This window comes from Pelophylax lessonae (assembly GCF_965119305.1).
Source record: "Pelophylax lessonae genome assembly, chromosome: 4".
In the NCBI taxonomy this organism is placed as follows: Eukaryota; Metazoa; Chordata; class Amphibia; order Anura; family Ranidae; genus Pelophylax; species Pelophylax lessonae.
In genome coordinates this window covers 213,650,307-213,668,886 of record NC_138771.1, presented here as the reverse complement: position 1 = coordinate 213,668,886, position 18,580 = coordinate 213,650,307, and the positions used below count along the sequence as shown (strand labels likewise).

General features: G+C 41.6%; 1 protein-coding gene across 1 annotated transcript; it reads left to right on the top strand.

Annotated features, from left to right (window-relative positions):
• Positions 1-3,100: 3,100 nt before the first annotated feature.
• On the top strand, positions 3,101-16,150 carry LOC309551943 (tetraspanin-7-like; the record flags this gene model as incomplete). Its single annotated transcript, XM_082252674.1, has 2 exons — positions 3,101-3,741; positions 15,715-16,150. Exons 1-2 carry the CDS (start codon positions 3,134-3,136, stop codon positions 16,148-16,150), a joined length of 1,044 nt encoding a protein of 347 aa, XP_082108800.1. The 5' UTR covers positions 3,101-3,133.
• Between the last annotated feature and the right edge of the window lie 2,430 nt (positions 16,151-18,580).

Here is an 18,580-nt window from a genome sequence, read left to right as displayed (position 1 = left end):
GAACAAAGATGTACAATCAGGGTCAGGGCTGCTGTTAGAAATCACGGGGCCCCATACAGATTACCTGGCAGGGCCCCCTCTAGAAAATATTAAAGATATATTTAGCTAAAATTACAACAAAATCACTATTATGAGACACAAATATAACATAACTCGCATAATTCCTGTTAAATCTAAAAAAAAAAAAAAAAAACTATGTTAAATAAAAAAGATGAGATGAGAAAAATATACAGGCTGGGCAGTTGGAGCTCAGTGATCAGAGAGACAGAGAGAGAGAGAAACAAAGTTACAATTTACAAATAAACTCCTGAGCAGAGATAAGTGCTGGGAGAGGGGAGCACACACAGGGAGGGGGATTAGTGAGGGACAACTGTCTCTTTCTCAACAGATAAAAGCTGATAGCAGGGAGAGGGACAGATCAGATTCAGGTGCTGGAGGAAGATTTCTGTAATTGTTGTCCATCACTAATCCCCCTCCCTGTCTGGGCCCCCCTGTGTGCTCGGGCCCCCTACAAGAGGGCTGGTGCTCCCCCCATATCAGCGGCCCTGATCAGGGTTAAAACACACTCTATTAAATTCCTGGGCTGAGAAGGCTGGTGCCACTATTGAGCAGATTTGCAAGGCAGTCACCTGGTCTATTTCTAATGCCTTCACCAGACATTACAGGATTGACCTTCTGTCATGTCAAGACCTATCATTTGGGTGTTTGTGTTTTCTGTAGGTGGGCTGAACCAATCTCTCTTATGTAATTTTCCTGGTGGATTTCTGAAAATGGAGTTACCAGTTACCAACTCGTGTTTTTCAGATGCTTAATCTTTGATTTTTATATGCCCTTTTTCAGTTTAGCCACCCATTCTATACTCTGTTTTGTGTTTAATCATTGGAGTGAACTTTATTTATCATTATTGCTGTTCTACAAATGTACAGGCACTTAGAATATTATAGTCAACTAGTGTCCTTGCAGATGAATTTCAGTGTTCTCTTTAAGATATTCATCCATGTCACAGTGTTCCCGATTGGTTTTTGCAATTAGGGATAATTAGGAACACCCATAATCATTAACATCTAGGTCAATATACTGTAACTGCCATATACCAGATATGTCAAGATTTAACCCATTTGTCTTCAGATACAGGACAGCAGAGAGTTATTCCAGTGCAGCTGTTTTCCATTTTTTTAATAGTATAGTTTGTGCTGTATTCTGACTTGTCTGAATGTCTGTATAGGCCAAAAACAGTAAAAGCCTAACAAGGGACATTATATTGTATAAGCAATACAAGTGTACAATGTGAACATGACATGTAAGCCAAGAGAGCATAAATAATTAGTTAAACAGCAAACATCAATATACACTATATTTTCAAAAGTATTGGGATGTCTGCCTTTACACGCACATAAACTTTAATGGCATCCCAGTCTTAGTCTGTAGGGTTCAATATTGAGTTGGTCCACCCTTTGCAGCTATAACAGCTTCAACTCTTTTGGGAAGGCTGTCCTCAAGGTTTAAGAGTGTGTCTGTGGGAATTGACCATTCTTCCAGAAGTGCATTTGTAAGGTCAGGCACTGATGTTGGACAATAAGGCCTGGCTCACAGTCCCCACTCTAATTCATCCCAAAGGTGTTCTATCTGGTTGAGGTCAGGACTCTGTGCAGGCCAGTCAAGTTCCTCTACCCCGAACTCGCTCATCCATATCTTTATGGACCTTGTTTTGTGCACTGGTCCAAATTATTTTTGAGGAGGGGGTATTATGGTGTGGGGTTGTTTTTCAGGGGTTGGGCTTACCCCTGCATACCAAGACATTTTGGACAATTTCATGCTCTCATCTTTGTGGGAAATGTTTGGGGGTTGGCCCTTTCTGTTCCAACATGACTGCGCACCAGTGCACAAAGCAAGGTCCTTAAAGACATGGATGAGCAAGTTTGGGGTGGAGGAACTTGAGTGGCCTTCACAGAGTCCTGACCTCAACCCGATAGAACACCTTTGAGATAAATTAGAGCGGAGACTGCGAACCAGGCCTACTTGTCCAACATCAGTGGCTGACCTCACTAATGCGCTTCTGGAAGAATGGTCAAACATTCCCACAGACTCACTCCTAAATCTTGTGGACAGCAGAGGACAGAAGAATTGAAGCTGTTATAGCTGCAAAGGGTGGACCTACTCAATATTGAACCCTACGGACTAGGACTGGGATGCCACTGAAGTTCATGTGCGTGTAAAGGCAGGTGTCCCAATACTTTTGGCAATATACTGTAGATACAAATGAGATTGGTACTTATAAAGTTCCACAATTTTAGGTAATTAAAACAAATTACAGACCTTGAGCAGTCAAATTGCAATACATTACAAACAAATGGCAAGCACCCCAACCTTTAACTTACCTTTGCAGCAAGGAGAACATGGAAGGGCGATGCATGTCAAAAAACAACAAAAAAAATTCCTTATTAACCAACCTGCAACAAAATTAATAGTCCTGTCTAAAATTTCACGTTAAAACCAAGGAGCATAGTTTGGACTCATTTGCAAATATATGAGTAAGCTGCAGGGCCACATCATGGCACCCCAGTGTACTCTGTACATTTTGAGAGTCTCCAAAGTTGGAGCACATACTGTATATATAATAATGGATAGATTGAGGGCAGGTATGCCCAGTTTGTTGCAGGCTGGTTGGTAAGTGAGCTGGGAATTTCTCAGTTGTTTTTTGAGGTTGCAGTAGATGCCGCCATTTTTTCTTTTTACTACATGAGCTGCTTGGTTTCTTTATCTATGTGTCTATAAAGGGAAAGATCTATAGTTATAGTTATGCTTGCAAGAATGTGTGCACTATTTATTAACTCTTTTTTTGAATTTATTTTAAAGTGTGATTTAAAAAATAATTAGCGAGTTAGGAAAATGTCTCTTTATTTTTAATTATTTTGTCCAAACTTTTATGTTTTACAACTAAGAATATAGAAAGCATGAGACCATAATAACAGTAACAGGCTTATCTAGTGAAACAGGAACAGAAAGAAGCATATTAGTCTTCTACGTAAGAGCTCACAATCTGACATTTATTGCTGAGCTAAAAGAAATGTATTGGCTTTCTAGAGAGGTGATCAGAGGGGGAGGCTGTAAAATCTAGCTGAGGCAAGGGACCATGACTGATGGCACAGCAGAGCAGTTGCATTCCAGAAAATACTCTGCAGGGAAAAAAGACATTTTGGACCTACAGGGTGACAGAAGGATCTCCATTGTGGCAGGGCGCCCACATAGAAGTCACCCCACTGGTGTGTGGGTGCTGCCCGAATATCCCCAAGATGAGGAGGAAGAAGTGCAGCATTTTGTGTCTCAGCAAACTGTAGCAGGAGAGTTACAAGAAAAAGATGACATCCTCTTTCGATCCTTGGTCATCCCCAAATACAGTTTTCAGCACAGAAAGAGGTACATGCGACGTAGGATGGCTCTGTTAAAGCTCTCCCTCATGGCCTTCAGTTTCGTTTTTTGGATTGCAGGTCTAGCTATGCTCATAGTTGGAATATGGGCAAAAATCTCATTGGAGCAATATTTGGTTTTGTCCACCAACAGTTATCCAAACACGCCACTCATTTTAGTGGTGAGTGGAGCTGCTGTACTGCTTTGGGGATTTCTTGGCTGCTTCAGTGCTGCAGTAGAGAAGAGGTCTCTTCTACGCACCTATGGGCTTTTCCAGCTGGCAGTGCTTTTGGCTGGGTTAGCTGCTGGACTCTCTGGCTTGTTCTACCGCAGGTAATCTCCTATTTTTTCACTCACTCCTCTTTAATAATAAATAAAAAGTAAGCAGCTGATTTTTCATGGTTCACATCCCTGTACAGAACATAAACACACATATATATATATATTTATTTATTTTATTTTTCAGAAGCTTTTATTAATATCATTAATTATACTCCTAATTAACATATGTTCATAGGCAGTAACGTGTTTTTGACACTGTCATTCAAGATGTGACTTTAAGAACAAAGTAGTAGAATTACAGGCGCACAGTTTTTTTAACCACTTTACCACCGGAGGATTTTCCTGCTTTACGTCCAGGCCACTTTTTGCGATTCGGCACTGTGCGATTTTAACTGACAATTGCGCGGTCATGCAATGCCGCACCCAAACAAAATTTACGTCCTTTTTTTCCCACAAACAGAGCTTTCTTTTAGTGGTATTTGATCACCTCTGCGCTTTTCATTTTTTGCGATATTAAAAAAAAAAAACGACAATTTTGAAAAAATAACAATATTTTTCTATTTTGACAGTAAAAAAATATACAATATATTTAATTTTTGTCATATATTTAAGCCAAAATGTATTTAGCTACATGTCTTTGACAAAAAAATTCTTAATGAGCGTATTTTTAACTGCTTTAAGACCGGAAGATTTTACCACATTCCTGACCAGGCCATATTTTGCGATTCGGCACTGCATTACTTTAACAGACAATTGCGCGGTCATGCAATGCTGTACCCAAATTAAATTTATGTCCTTTTTTCACCACAAATAGAGCTTTCTTTTGGTGGTATTTGATCACCTGTGTGATTTTTACTTTTTGCGCTATGAACAAAAAAAGAGCGACAATTTTGAAAAAATAACAATATTTTTCACATTTTTTTATATGAAATTCCCCTAAAAATATGTAAAAATCAAAAATTTTTAACATTTTAGGCCAATTTGTTTTCTGCTACATATTTTTGGTAAGCGTATTTTGATTGGTTTGTGCAAAAGTTATCGCAGCTACTAACTGCGGAAAATTTATTTCTTTTTTATTGTTTTTTTTTTAACTAGTAATGGCGGCGATCTGCGTTTTTTTTTTTTTGCGGGACTGCGACATTGCGGCAGACAGATCGGACCCTTGACTGACATTTTTGACACTTTTGGGGGTACCAGTGACATTACTACAGTAATCAGTGCTATAAATATGCACTGTTACTGTAAAAATGACACTGGCAGGGAAGGGGTTAACTTTTATTGGTGATCAAGGGGTTAATGTATGCCTGGTGCTTACTGACCTGTGTGGGGGGAAGGGACTGTGTGACACAGGCACAGATCGCAGGTTCAGCTATGCTGAATCCTGCAATCTGTCACTGCCTGTCACTTAGGAGATCCGCCCGCTTTGTTTACACAAGCAGGCGGATCTCCACACTCGATCCCCGACGATCGGGGAAGAGCGGCGGTGATCACCACCGCTCCTCCCCTGGCCCGACTCCCGCTGTGACTGAATACAGCGGGATCGAGCCTCCGGCGGCGCACGTGCGCCGCCCATAAGGGGAGGAGTCCAGCGACGTAGACCTACGTCACTGGACGATAATGGACCACTTTGCCACAGTACGCTCAATGTGAGCGGTCGGCAAGTGGTTAATATGCATTTCTTGAAGATTTTACGATAGATAGATAGATAGATAGATAGATAGATAGATAGATAGATAGATAGATAGATAGATAGATAGATAGATAGATAGATAGATAGATAGATAGATAGATAGATCTCTAGAATGTATTTCTGTTCATTTAGTCCTGGAATTTACACAACCTGCCAGACAACAGAGCGAAGGGGATTACCTGACTACTGCAGTTAAGGATCACAGATAGGTCATCTCCCTACCCCCCAGCCTGTGATTGGACAATGATGGAAAATAGGTGGTTGAACTGCCCTTAATCGCCCAGGAGTAAGTTTGCATAGCCAACGACCATATTGGTACACACTGCCTGTGGCTGTAGTGTGCGCTGCAAGAATTCTACCACAGGTTGCATTTGGGAGGCACTAGGCTGCCAAACTTGAGCGATTCTAGTAAATGGGACCATGCCACAGCTTTCCTTCAAGCATATGTAATGCACGGGGTTTCAGAGCAGTATTGCAGGCTTTCATAGGTTAAAATATGTCACCTCCTTAGCTGCTGTCAAATGCCTCTGAAAAACGATGGGGGTAAAGTATTGTCCTGCCTTAACCACTTGACCTTTGGAAGATTTGCCCCCTTCATTACCAGGCATTTTTATGGTGTACAGCACCGTGTTACTGTAACTGACAATTGCGCTGTCGGGCGACGCTGTATCCAAATTAAATGTATGTCCTTTTTTTCCCGATAAATAGAGCATTCTTTTGGTTGTATTTCATCACATCCTGCAGTTTTTATTTTTTTGTGCTATAAACAAAAAAGACTGACAATTCTGAAAAAACAAAAAAAACATATTTTTTACTTTCTGATTTAAAACACACCCAATAAAGAAATTGAAAAAAATCAAATCTCTTCATCAATTAAGGCTAATTTTATATTCTGCTACATATTTTTTGTAAAAAAAATCACAAAAAAACGTATATTGATTGGTTTGCGCAAAGGTTATAGCGTCTACAAACGATGGGATATTTTTTATAATAATTTTTATTTATTTATTTATTTTGACTAGTAATGGTGGCGATCAATGACTTAGCGGGACTGCGATATTGCGGCGGACAAATCGGACACTGCCACTTTTGACACTTTTTGGGGACCATTGACACTAATACAGTGATCAGTGCTAAAAAATATGCACTGTCACTGTAAAAATGACACTGGGTGGGAAGGGGTTAACATCAGGGGCAATCAAAGGGTTAAATGTGTTCCTAGCCAGTGCTTGTGTAATGTGGGGGAGGTGCGTTTACCAGGGGAAGGCATTGATCCATGCCCCTGCTTTGCAGGAACACAGGATCAATGCCTTCCCTACTGACAGAACTGCTATTTGCCTTGTTTACACAGGCAGATCGCCATTTTTGCCTGTGGACTGAACAATCAGCGGGTGTCGGCGGACATCGAGTCTGCCCTGGAAGTGTCAGATCACGTACTAGGTACATGATCTGATGCAGAGCCGTCGCCCTGCCACAGTATATGTATGGTGGGCGGTCGTGAAGTGGTTAATGTAAATAAAGGTGGTAGTCATCATCAAGAGAAGGCAGCATGCAGGTTCTGGAAAAATGGAGCCCCACTACTGAAGACATCACCACCCCAAAACCATCATACACTGCTTGATGAAATCACCCACATTCATTTAGAACACCAAGAGATAGCACTCTACACCTAAGTTGACAGTGTACTAGGTACCATGATTTTGTATTTGGCAGCTAAGGGCTGGTTCACACAGGAACGGGCAGCTTCTGGAATGCTTTACCTCTCTGGCAGATGTCTGTTCCCGACTGCGGTAGGGGCAGTGTTATGCGCAATTTAGGGCATCACACACAGCTCCTTTTTTTTTTGTACAAACTTTATTTGAAGTACAATGCGCTACACTGATGAACAACACCATGAGATTTTGTACAGTGAACTGCGATAACATGCGGCATGTTTGCATATTATAGCAGCAAGCTGCAGCGCAGCTCTGTACTGTGTTGCAGTATAAATGAGACAGACAGAAAACAATTGTTTTCTGTGTGTCTTTGCGGTGACAGGCGTTTTACAATGCAGTAAAACGCCTGTCACCGCACTATGTTTGAATTCTCCCTTAGGGTACACTAAATTAAAAATACATTTAGGGGATGCATTCTGATTGAAATGTGTTCCTGTATGGCAGCATAAACACCTATCCTGCAGCTACTCTTAAAAAAATGTAATAATAATTATGATCGTCTCTAATAGTCTGTATAATATTTCTGTGTTCAAATAAGGTGCAGTGCTAATATGTGCCAAGCATCAATACCACTGTGAAAATAAATTAGGTAAAGTGCTTAGAGATAAACAAAGTGGCTATGTGCGCAATATTAATCAAGTGCCAAAAGTAGTGCAAAATGACAAGATAAGGTGCCTCAAAAAGAATTTTCCAAAAGTGACAATGTGCCAAATAAATCACATAGTGCGATGAAATGTCCAGAAAGTATCAGTCCATTAATAGCTTCCTTTGCCCTGTGTAAAAAATGAAGCTTGACCAGCGCTTGAAAGTGCTAGTGCTTCTGCCACCAGCACCCAAAGATGTCCTCTCACCTGAAACTCTGACCCGTGTTTTACCACCAGGTCAAGTGAGCAGTTCCTCTAAGGGTTAAAGATCTCTCTCCTACAGCTCGTTTTCCATAAGGGTCGTTCAATGGATTGGATATATTAATTGATTCTGATCACTCCCCGCATCATCTGATATAACATACAAAAGAGAGGCAGAAATCTAATGTTCTCTGCTTAAAAGTTCATTTTATTGGGAATTAGCAATAATAAACTCACATGGAGTGGCACTTTACAAGCAGTGCAGGCTTACAACGCTTGTCTCATAATCTCAATTGAGGAAGTGGAGTGTCTTGGACGTATGACGCAACGCGTATAGGGGCGGAGACTTCTGGACGAACCAGGAACCCGGCAGCCAGCTCCGTCTGAGATAATGAGACAAGTGTTGTAAGCCTGCACTGCTTGTAAAGTGCCAAACTTATTTTGTAAAGTTCTTTTTGAGGCATCTTATCGTGTTATTTTGCACTACTTTTGGCACTTTATTAATATTGTGCACATAGCCACTTTGTTTATCTCTAAGCACTTTACCCAGTTTATTTTCACAGTGGTATTGATGCTTGGCACATATTAGCGCTGCACCTTATTTTGATTCTGATTTTTTGACTTTGCAGTCGTAAGGTGTTGGTATAGCAGCTGTTTTTATACACCTATTTTTAATAGTTTGCACTGATTTATTTACTTTACACAATACATCTGTGTTGTTTTTAGACAAAGATTTGTCTTGCAGTTGGAATTTAGGCACCATATACTTTAAATCTGTTTGGTTGTCCTTACTTCCACCATCTTATATTTACAATCTGTCGCTTGTGTTCTAGAGGCTGTCAACAAACAAGACAAGCTTATTTTTCTTGTCATTCATTGTGCACAGCAAGAATAAAGCAATGTTAATATATTGAACTGCTCACAGTTTTTCTTTACAATTGCCATATTCATGGAGCAAATTAATCAAAATATCCGTGCAAAGAAAGTTAATTAAGGATATGTCAATCACATTTCTTTGTCCTTGGAGAATCAGAAGAAATATGTTCCACAACTAGAAGTAAGATAGCTAGACCATGGAAAATGTTGTCATCTTTAACATTGTAAGCACAATTGGACGGTTTTAGGAATACAGATGATTAAATTTAAGATTTGTTTTCACTTCATTGGCTTTTAGGTTAGAAAACTTCATATAGACCTCTATGGTTCCATGTAGAATACTAAGATGCTTAAGACCTTAATAATGATGTTATGTTCAGGGCATTTGACATTTTTAGAAAAGCTTATGAGTCATAGTAGATGTTATTACGATGCCAGATTATCATCCAAACTGTCAGGGCGCTCTTGCAAATATCATCCCTCCAGTAAATAATTTATTTTGTTAATAAACTTTTATTATGGAGAATACAAAAGAAGTGGGAAGACGAAAGGGTTGGGAATATATTAAACACCCAAGTTTCCAACTTTCCCTGGGACCGTTTCTGTGGGGTAAACGGCCTCCCTTTCCCCAATTATATTTATTAGTTAACTTGGGGTGTTGGTACCTAAAACCCTTGTTGTATATCAGGCTTGACATTACCTGCTAAACACCCAAGTTGTCAGGAACAGAAGCAAAACCTATGAATGGTAGTTCTTAGCTGGATTCCTCCTGTAACTGAAATATCAATGTGGGTTGACTGACCCTGAATTTTTCTGTATACTAGAGCTGTTTTCTTTGTCCCTTGTACAAAGGACCCAGAGATAATGCTTCTAAAATGAATTGTATATGCCTGTGGCAAATCATTGTCTTTTGGCTGGATGACTGTAAAGTTATAAGCAACTGCCAACAGGTTATGCCCACTGCCTATATCAAGAGTCCTCAATTGGGAAGACCTATAGGCTACCCTCAGAAAGTCCTCTATGGCTACAAAGGGCATAGTCAGAAACAATGCAACAGCACGTGCACTTATTGATAAATCATCACCATTGACGACTGAAGGGGCATACAGTGGGTACGGAAAGTATTCAGACCCCCTTAAATTTTTCACTCTTTGTTATATTGCAGCCATTTGCTAAAATCATTTAAGTTCATTCTTCTTCCTCATGAATGTACACATAGCACCCCATACTGACAGAAAAACACAGAATTGTTGACATTGTTGCAGATTTATTAAAAAAGAAAAACTGAAATATCACATGGTCCTAAGTATTCAGACCCTTTGCTCAGTATTTAGTAGAAGCCCCCTTTTGATCTAATACAGCCAGGAGTCTTTTTGGGAAAGATGCAACAAGTCTTTCACACCTGGATTTGGGGATCCTCTGCCATTCCTCCTTGCAGATCCTCTCCAGTTCTGTCAGGTTGGATGGTAAACGTTGGTGGACAGCCATTTTTAGGTCTCTCCAGAGATGCTCAATTGGGTTTAAGTCAGGGCTCTGGCTGGGCCATTCAAGAACAGTCACGGAGTTGTTGTGAAGCCACTCCTTCATTATTTTAGCTGTGTGCTTAGGGTCATTGTCTTGTTGGAAGGTAAACCTTCGGCCCAGTCTGAGGTCCAGAGCACTCTGGAGAAGGTTTTTGTCCAGGATATCCTTGGCCGCATTCATCTTTCCCTCGATTGCAACCAGTCGTCCTGTCCCTGCAGCTGAAAAACACCCCCACAGCATGATGCTGCCACCACCATGCTTCACTGTTGGGACTGTATTGGACAGGTGATGAGCAGTGCCTGGTTTTCTTCACACATACCGCTTAGAATTAAGGCCAAAAAGTTCTATTTTGGTCTCATCAGACCAGAGAATCTTATTTCTCACCATCTTGGAGTCCTTCAGGTGTTTTTTAGCAAACTCCATGCGGGCTTTCATGTGTCTTACACTGAGGAGAGGCTTCCGTCGGGCCACTCTGCCATAAAGCCCCGACTGGTGGAGGGCTGCAGTGATGGTTGACTTTCTACAACTTTTTCCCATCTCCTGACTGCATCTCTGGAGCTCAGCCACAGTGATCTTTGGGTTCTTCTTTACCTCTCTCACCAAGGCTCTTCTCCCCCGATAGCTTAGTTTGGCCGGACGGCCAGCTCAAGGAAGGGTTCTGGTCGTCCCAAACGTCTTCCATTTGAGGATTATGGAGGCCACTGTGCTCTTAGGAACCTTAAGTGCAGCAGAAATCTTTTTGTAACCTTGGCCAGATCTGTGCCTTGCCACAATTCTGTCTCTGAGCTCTTCAGGCAGTTCCTTTGACCTCATGATTCTCATTTGCTCTGACATGCATTGTGATCTGGAAGGTCTTATATAGACAGGTGTGTGGCTTTCCTAATCAAGTCCAATCAGTATAATCAAACACAGCTGGACTCAAATGAAGGTGTAGAACCATCTCAAGGATGATCAGAAGAAATGGAAAGCACCTGAGTTAAATATATGAGTGTCACAGCAAAGGGTCTGAATACTTAGGACCATGTGATATTTCAGTTTTTCTTTTTTAATAAATCTGCAACAATGTCAACAATTCTGTGTTTTTCTGTCAGTATGGGGTGCTATGCGTACATTCATGAGGAAGAAGAATGAACTTAAATGATTTTAGCAAATGGCTGCAATATAACAAAGAGTGAAAAATTTAAGGGGGTCGGAATACTTTCCGTACCCACTGTATTGCTCCTCATCACTAGTAGATAATTATAGAGATTGGGTTTTAAAAAAAATGTGAACACAAGAAGTTTTTACTTTAGCAAAGAGAATGCTACACATTAAATAGAAGATACTTGAATTAGCACAAATTACTCTGATTAGGAGTTATCCCAGTTCCTGCAGGGAAAAGCCTGGTACACACATGCCAAATATTGTCTGGTATCGGTCAACAAAAATCGTCTGACCGTGTGTACAGCAGTCTATCTGGCAGAACGGAAAGGAGGGGTGAAACCTGGCGCACAACAGGGGAAGGGGTGTCCAAAACACTTCGCAAACTCCAATAGTAAACATACAGACATATGCTACTATAATGGAAACAGCAACATAATGGTGGCTATATTAAAAAGTCCATATGTAAAGTCCATATACATGTATCTCCAAACACCACACTCCGTAGGCTGCTCTGGTGACAAGTAGAAGGGGTTGTGGCAAGCTGGAAGGAGAACACAGGCGCCACACTAAGTGCAGTATATAGAGATTTATTGTTAATTAACCAACGAAAAGGTACTCACAAACATGTGTGTAAAACCAGCATGACAGTATCATAAAAGGGGATGATGATCCTGGTGTCCAAATTCAGGATGGCACAAGCGGTATCAGCGCGCTGGGTTGTATCGAATGGACGATCGGTACTTCCCATCTGCAGGGGACACAGCACTAGCCGTCCTGACGTCACTTCCGGGATACGTACTGGCGCCGGCGACAGCTTCTATTAATTAACAATAAATCTCGATATACTGCACTTAGTGTGGCGCCTGTGTCTGCCAGAAGCCAGCCGAACGTCCAGCTTCTGTTGAATGGGCATTCTGGAAAAACATGCCGATTGGCATTTGATCAGCGCTCGCAGCCAATGGTGTGGTTTGGCATAGGGGCAGCCCCCTTGTCAGAACACAATAGTTCAGCAGGGAGATAGCTGTACTAACATCGCATAGTTAGTACAGCAACCCGTTCCTTTAGAGCCCTGTGCCATATACGGCAGCTCCCGTACGCATGCGTGGGAGTGACGTCATTGTGGCCCTGGCCAGTCACAGAGCTGGAGTCTGCGAACCTGGAAGCAAGACGGGTGAAAAAGGAAGCACCTGCAGCTCTGTCATCTCAGGAATAACTTCGTTTTAAGGTAAATTTAACATAATGTGCTAGCACAATATGACATTACCTTGCAGGGTAACAAAAAAAAAAAAAAAACGTCCAGCGGTTTATTACCGCTTTAAGATTCAGTTTGCTATTGAGCAATTTTCAGGAAAATCATAGATTAGATGGGTACTCCATGGCATTATTTTCTACTCTATCAGTTAGGCTGTTGAATCAAATCAACAAGCTTGAGAATTTGCCTTCCTACATGAGAGAGGTCCTCATAATTCTGTTTCAATCATTTGTATTAGTTTTACAAAATAGAGTAATACAATTTAGTATACCTTTTTACATTTGCCGAGGCTATCAAGAACAGTAAAGGCATACAGCAGTATAAAAATCGAGGGATACTAGTATAGTCCCATATCTCAATCTGGTAGTATTTGCAACTGTTGAGCTATCCAGATACAGTCAGTTTCAATAACCACCAGTTTTGACTGAGAAAAAAAGAGGGAAAAACAAATGCATGAACTACAATAAAGACCATCTGAAGCTCCATGCAGAGGAGGAAGGCCGGCTTGCACCAGTCCTTCCACCTATCCAGAGTAATCCCATCAAAAATAATATTACCAATGTAAATTCGAAGATATAACAGGTTCCATACTGTGATAAACATCCGTTAGGACCAGAAGTCAGGATATAGGACCTTTCAATTTAATCGAGAACAATTTAGAAAGAAAGTCTCAAAAGAGCAAAAGCAGGAAAAGAAAAGAAGAGAAGGGGAAGAAATAACATCCAGAGATCCAGAAGTCCAACGCCATCTCGCCAAGGAGATCACCTGTAGATATTTTGCACCTGTAAATAAGAGAGCCAGGGGTTCCATATTTTAATAAATAAAGGTTGTTTATCCTTTAAGACACACCATTTTTTCATAAAGCATAATCCAGGTCAGTTTACACTTCAGCAAGGCAAAATCCACCGCCGCACTTTTCTACGCAGTGGCTATTGCGATTTTGGCCGCCAAAAGGATAAAATAAATCAGAGTTTGTGTGTTTCTGAGGATATTTTCTACTGGTTCATTTAACAAAGTTACCTGGACATCTTTGATGATATTGATCATGGTGACAGAATAAACTAAAGAATGGACCCATATCCAGAAGTTCCTGACTTTAGGACAGGTCTACCAAATGTGAACCTACAACCCCAGAAACAGGAGGATGAGGTGCTCGGGTTCATTTTTACAAGTCTTTTAAATACCATCTAGCATATACTTTGTACCCTGCTTCCATTAAGGCTATATTCATAACACCCCTATATACAGTGCTGTATTTTGGCCTAGGCCGACAAGGCCCAGGCCTAGGGCGGCACTTTGCAGGGGGGCGTCAAAAAAGCCCCCCTCCACCTTAGACTCTATTGGCCACTGATTGCTAGAGCTGTCTCTCTCACCCCCTCTCTCTCTTTCTCTCTCACCTCCCCTCTCTTTCTCTGTCGCCCTCTTTATCTCTCTCACCCCCTCTCTCTCATCCCCCCTATCTCTCTCTCTCACCCCCTCTCGCTCTCACCTCCCTCTCTCTCCCTCACATCCCCCTCTATCTCTCTCTCACCCCCCTCTCTCTCATCCCCACTCTCTCTCATCCCCCCTCTCTCTTTTCCTCACATCCCCCCTCTCTCACCCCCCTCTCTCGCTCACCCCCCCCTCTCTCTCTCGCTCATCCCCCCCTCTCTTCCCCACTCTCTCTCTGTCTCTAATCCTCTCTCTCAACCCCCCCTCTCTATTTCTCATCCCCCTCTTTCTCACCCCTCTCTCACACCCCCCTCTCTCTCTCATTCCCCCTCTCTCCCTCTCACCCCCCTTCTCTCTCTCCCTCCCTCACCCATCCCCTCTCACCCCCCCCTCTCATGAAATCTCATGGGTTCATGTAGTCCTTTGATATTGGAGGGAGTAACATCCATTAAAAAGGAAGGAGTGGGGCACATTTACATGAGAGGGGGAGGGGGACGCCCAATTTTAGTCTTGCCTAGGGCAGCACAAAACTAAAATAAACCACTGCCTATATAGACGAGTGTTCCAAGCCCGTCAATCCTCCGGGTCAGGTGCTACGTTCAGGTCCCCTTCCCACGCAATCTGATAAGACAATTTAGATGAGGGATCAACAAATGATCTGTACAAAACTGAGATGCATCCATGCTGGAGAGTCTCTTTTATACACATATTTTCAAACATTGAATGCACAGTTAGATACACAGTACAGTTAAGATTTAAAAAAACACTAAGACATACGGTAGAAATATACAGTTACAAAAAGTATCAATGGAAATAAATACAGGCTTCTAGCAAAAAAAAAAAAAAACAGTTGCCTTGTCTATTAACAGCAAGTGTTTGATGCTGTTGACATTTTTTCAAGGTGTATGTTTTTGTAACATAGGCTTTATGCAGATACCCCAGTGAAGATGCTTCTCATAATATAGATCCGTGGTCTCCAAATTGTGGCCCGTGAGCTGGATGCTTGCCTTCATCTGACCTTTGGGGCAGGATTCCATCCACTGACACCAATGATAGGGCACCATTCCTCCCACTGACACCAATAATGGGGCATTATTTTTTCTGAAGACACCAATAATGGGGTACCATTGCTCCCTTGACTATCAACAATGGGGCATTACTCCTCCCACTAAAACCAAGGATGGGGCATTTTTTACTCCCACTGGTCAGTCTGGCCCCTGTAAAGACTGACAGACAGTAAACAGGTCCTTTGTTTAGAAAGTTTGGAGACCCCTGATATAGATGAAAGGGGAAAACCTATTTATTATAACAGTTCAGCATGGGAATTGATTGAAATTGTATGCAGAACTGTCTATAAATTGGCCATTTTTAGCATAGTGTTGGTGAAATATGTTGGGCAAACATACATTTAATCCTATAAGACTACTGAAAAGTTTTAAAATCACGTCTGTTTTAATTTCGCATTAATTTATTTTATTGGCATTTATGTTACAGAAGAGAAACTACTGACAAAGGCTGACTCATGTTAATTGCTTCATGCCTTAACAGGGATATTGCAGAAGGATTTCAGAGTGGCCTGAGAAATGCTGTTCTTTCCTATGCAGAAGACGAGGAAAAGGCTGATGCTCTGGATGCTATCCAAAGAAACCTACACTGCTGTGGTGTCTATAGTTATCGTGACTGGTTTGAATCATCATGGTCCTTGGAGCAACAGTATGATGACCTGGGACACAAAAATGGTTCAGTACCCAGCAGCTGCTGCCAGACACGGAAGGGATGCCACAATACCCCTTGGCCTACTGAAGTGTCAGGAATCCACAGGGAAGGCTGTTTTAAGAAAGTCTGCGACTTTGTAAGCGACAACATGTTTTACATTGCCACTGTTGCTCTGGGGCTGGCATTCATACAAGTGATAGGCATTGTCTTGTCATGTTTATTAGCAAACAATATACCGCTTCAGCTTCCAGAAACAGTTCCAACCTGATTCATGCCAATTTTCTTATTATATATAGTAAAAATGGTGCAAACAGTCACCTTTCTGGAAATGAATACATTTTAAAATTGGCTTTTTACAGTTTTTCTTGATAAGCATGATCACGACTAAAGCATGTCGGATTTCAGTGAAGGGCATCACTCCTGACAGAACTGACACTGGGAAAGAAAAGGTGTTTTCTGGTAGTACTTTACAGTTTGCAGTATGTGGCAGAATGTACTTTACAGGGGAGCTGACTTGGACTTCCAACTTCACAGCAACTTCCATAACACATCAACTGACACACATTAAAGTGATTGATTACCCAGTGAAGGGAATATCCTCAGGTGATACACAGAAATAAAACAAATCCTTCTACATAAGTTGCAACTGTCTATCTGCAGTCTTCTCTTTTCTACATCCTTTCAAAGTGCTGCATTTATAAGCATGTCTGTGAGTTCAGAAAAAGGGGGCAGAGAGCTGAAGTTACATTCTGCAGAGCTCAGTAAGGAGAGCTCTGAGAGCTGATTGGAGGGAAGAGACACACCCCCTTCACACAGCACACACAAACAGAGCTGAGGCTGTCAATCTGCTTGAGCTCCCTCCCCTGTCACTATTTTACTCTTGGTGTCAGGAAAACTTTTCAAAAGTGACTCATGTTGATAGCAGGATAAGAGTTGGCGCATCACACATACCTATATAGCATCAAGGGGTATGCAGTTCATGTATAGTTATTAGTCTGGTGTAGTTGATGGCTGAAATAGATTACACTCAGGGCCAGCTCAGCAGCAGAGAGAAGTCAGCTCTGAAAGAGGAAATAACAACAAAAAGCAGAGCGCCTCTAAGTGTTATCAGTTTTAATTAATCTGATAACACTTAGAGGCGCTCTGCTTTTTGTTGTTTTTTCCATGTTGATAGCAGATGAGCAAAGCAGCAGACATAAATGACCCTTAGTATTTTTAATAGAAGTACACACTATAGAAGGATAGTCTTTGTTCATACTTCATGTCTGAGGTTTACAACCACTTTAATGTAGCTATGCATTTATTAATAAACATTAACATTAAACAATAACATTATTTTTTAAAGCAGTAGTAAACCGCACAATTTTTTTATTTTTTAACCCTGCAAGGTAAAGGCATATAGTGCTAGTATGCATCACATACTAGCACATTATGAAATACTTACCTTAAAACGAAGTCCACTGAGAGGCGCTTCCATCTTCACCCAGTCTACCTTCCGGGTTCTGGCCATCTGATTGGCCGCGCAGTGATGATGTCACTCCTGTGCATGTGTGTGGGAGTCACGGATCACGGCACAGAGCTTTGAAGGAATGACATGGATATGATGTCCTTTCAGAGCACCGTGCAGGTTTAGGGGATATTCACTGTACCTACAGGTAAGCCTTATTTTAGGCTTACCTGTAGGTACAAGTGCCAAAAAAGGGTTAACTCCCACTTCAAATGCAACTAGCAGGAATACACTGATTTTACGTGTTATCAGTCAAGTGCAAAAAAGTCCAAAGGCTGCTCTGAAAGATGAGAATAGCCCATGTATAAAAGCATCACAAGGATATAGTATGATGTTTTAGGCTTAAAGGAGATGTACAGCCAAAGCTTGTTTGGCTGTACTTCTCCTGTGGATCACAGGAGTGCAGTTCATTCTGCACCCCTTTGACCCATTTTCAGCAGAAAGTGAGCTGTCAGCTGACTTCACAAAGCTGGTCCAGGCTGGAGAAAGATTGCAACAATATGGTTTGGATCTTCCCACAACCCTGGACCAGCACCTGACTAAGCCTCCCAGCGAGCCGCTGAGAGGCTGAGCCCACCACTCCCACCCCCTTCACAGCCCAGTGCTCCAGTGAGTGTGGGGGAGGCAGAGAAGAGAGCCGCTGACTGACAGTCACCAGCTCTCTGCTCGGGGAGCTCTGAGAACCGAGCGATCAGCGGTGTTTGATTGCTCGGTTCTCAGTGTTAGGGCCAGTGGGGACTAATGCTTCATCCACCTAGGTAAGAAAGATTTTGAACAAAAAACCCTGAACTCTTTTAATTTGCCCATCCCTAAACCAGGGAAAAATTTAAAACCATATATTCATTTCCACATTGTATTTCAATGTTTTTATAGCCTATTCCTGTTAATCTGAATGAGCTTGAATTTTGTATACTTACTTTGTAAAGATCCCCACACAGTTACTTCTTTGAATTCTGTGACATCACTATGCTCTGTGGGTAGGCAATGCAGTGTCACAGCAGTGAGTTTCAGGAGGTGGAGTCAGTACAGGATTGTCTGCTTGCAGGCAGAGAGGTACCATGGGATATTTTGTCCTTAGAAATGAATTAATTAAAAGTAAACAGCAGAGGAGAAGCTGAAAGACATGTAGGGAATCCAGGAAGCTGTGAAAAGAGATGGCAAACAAGCAGGCAGAACTTACAATGCGAAAGG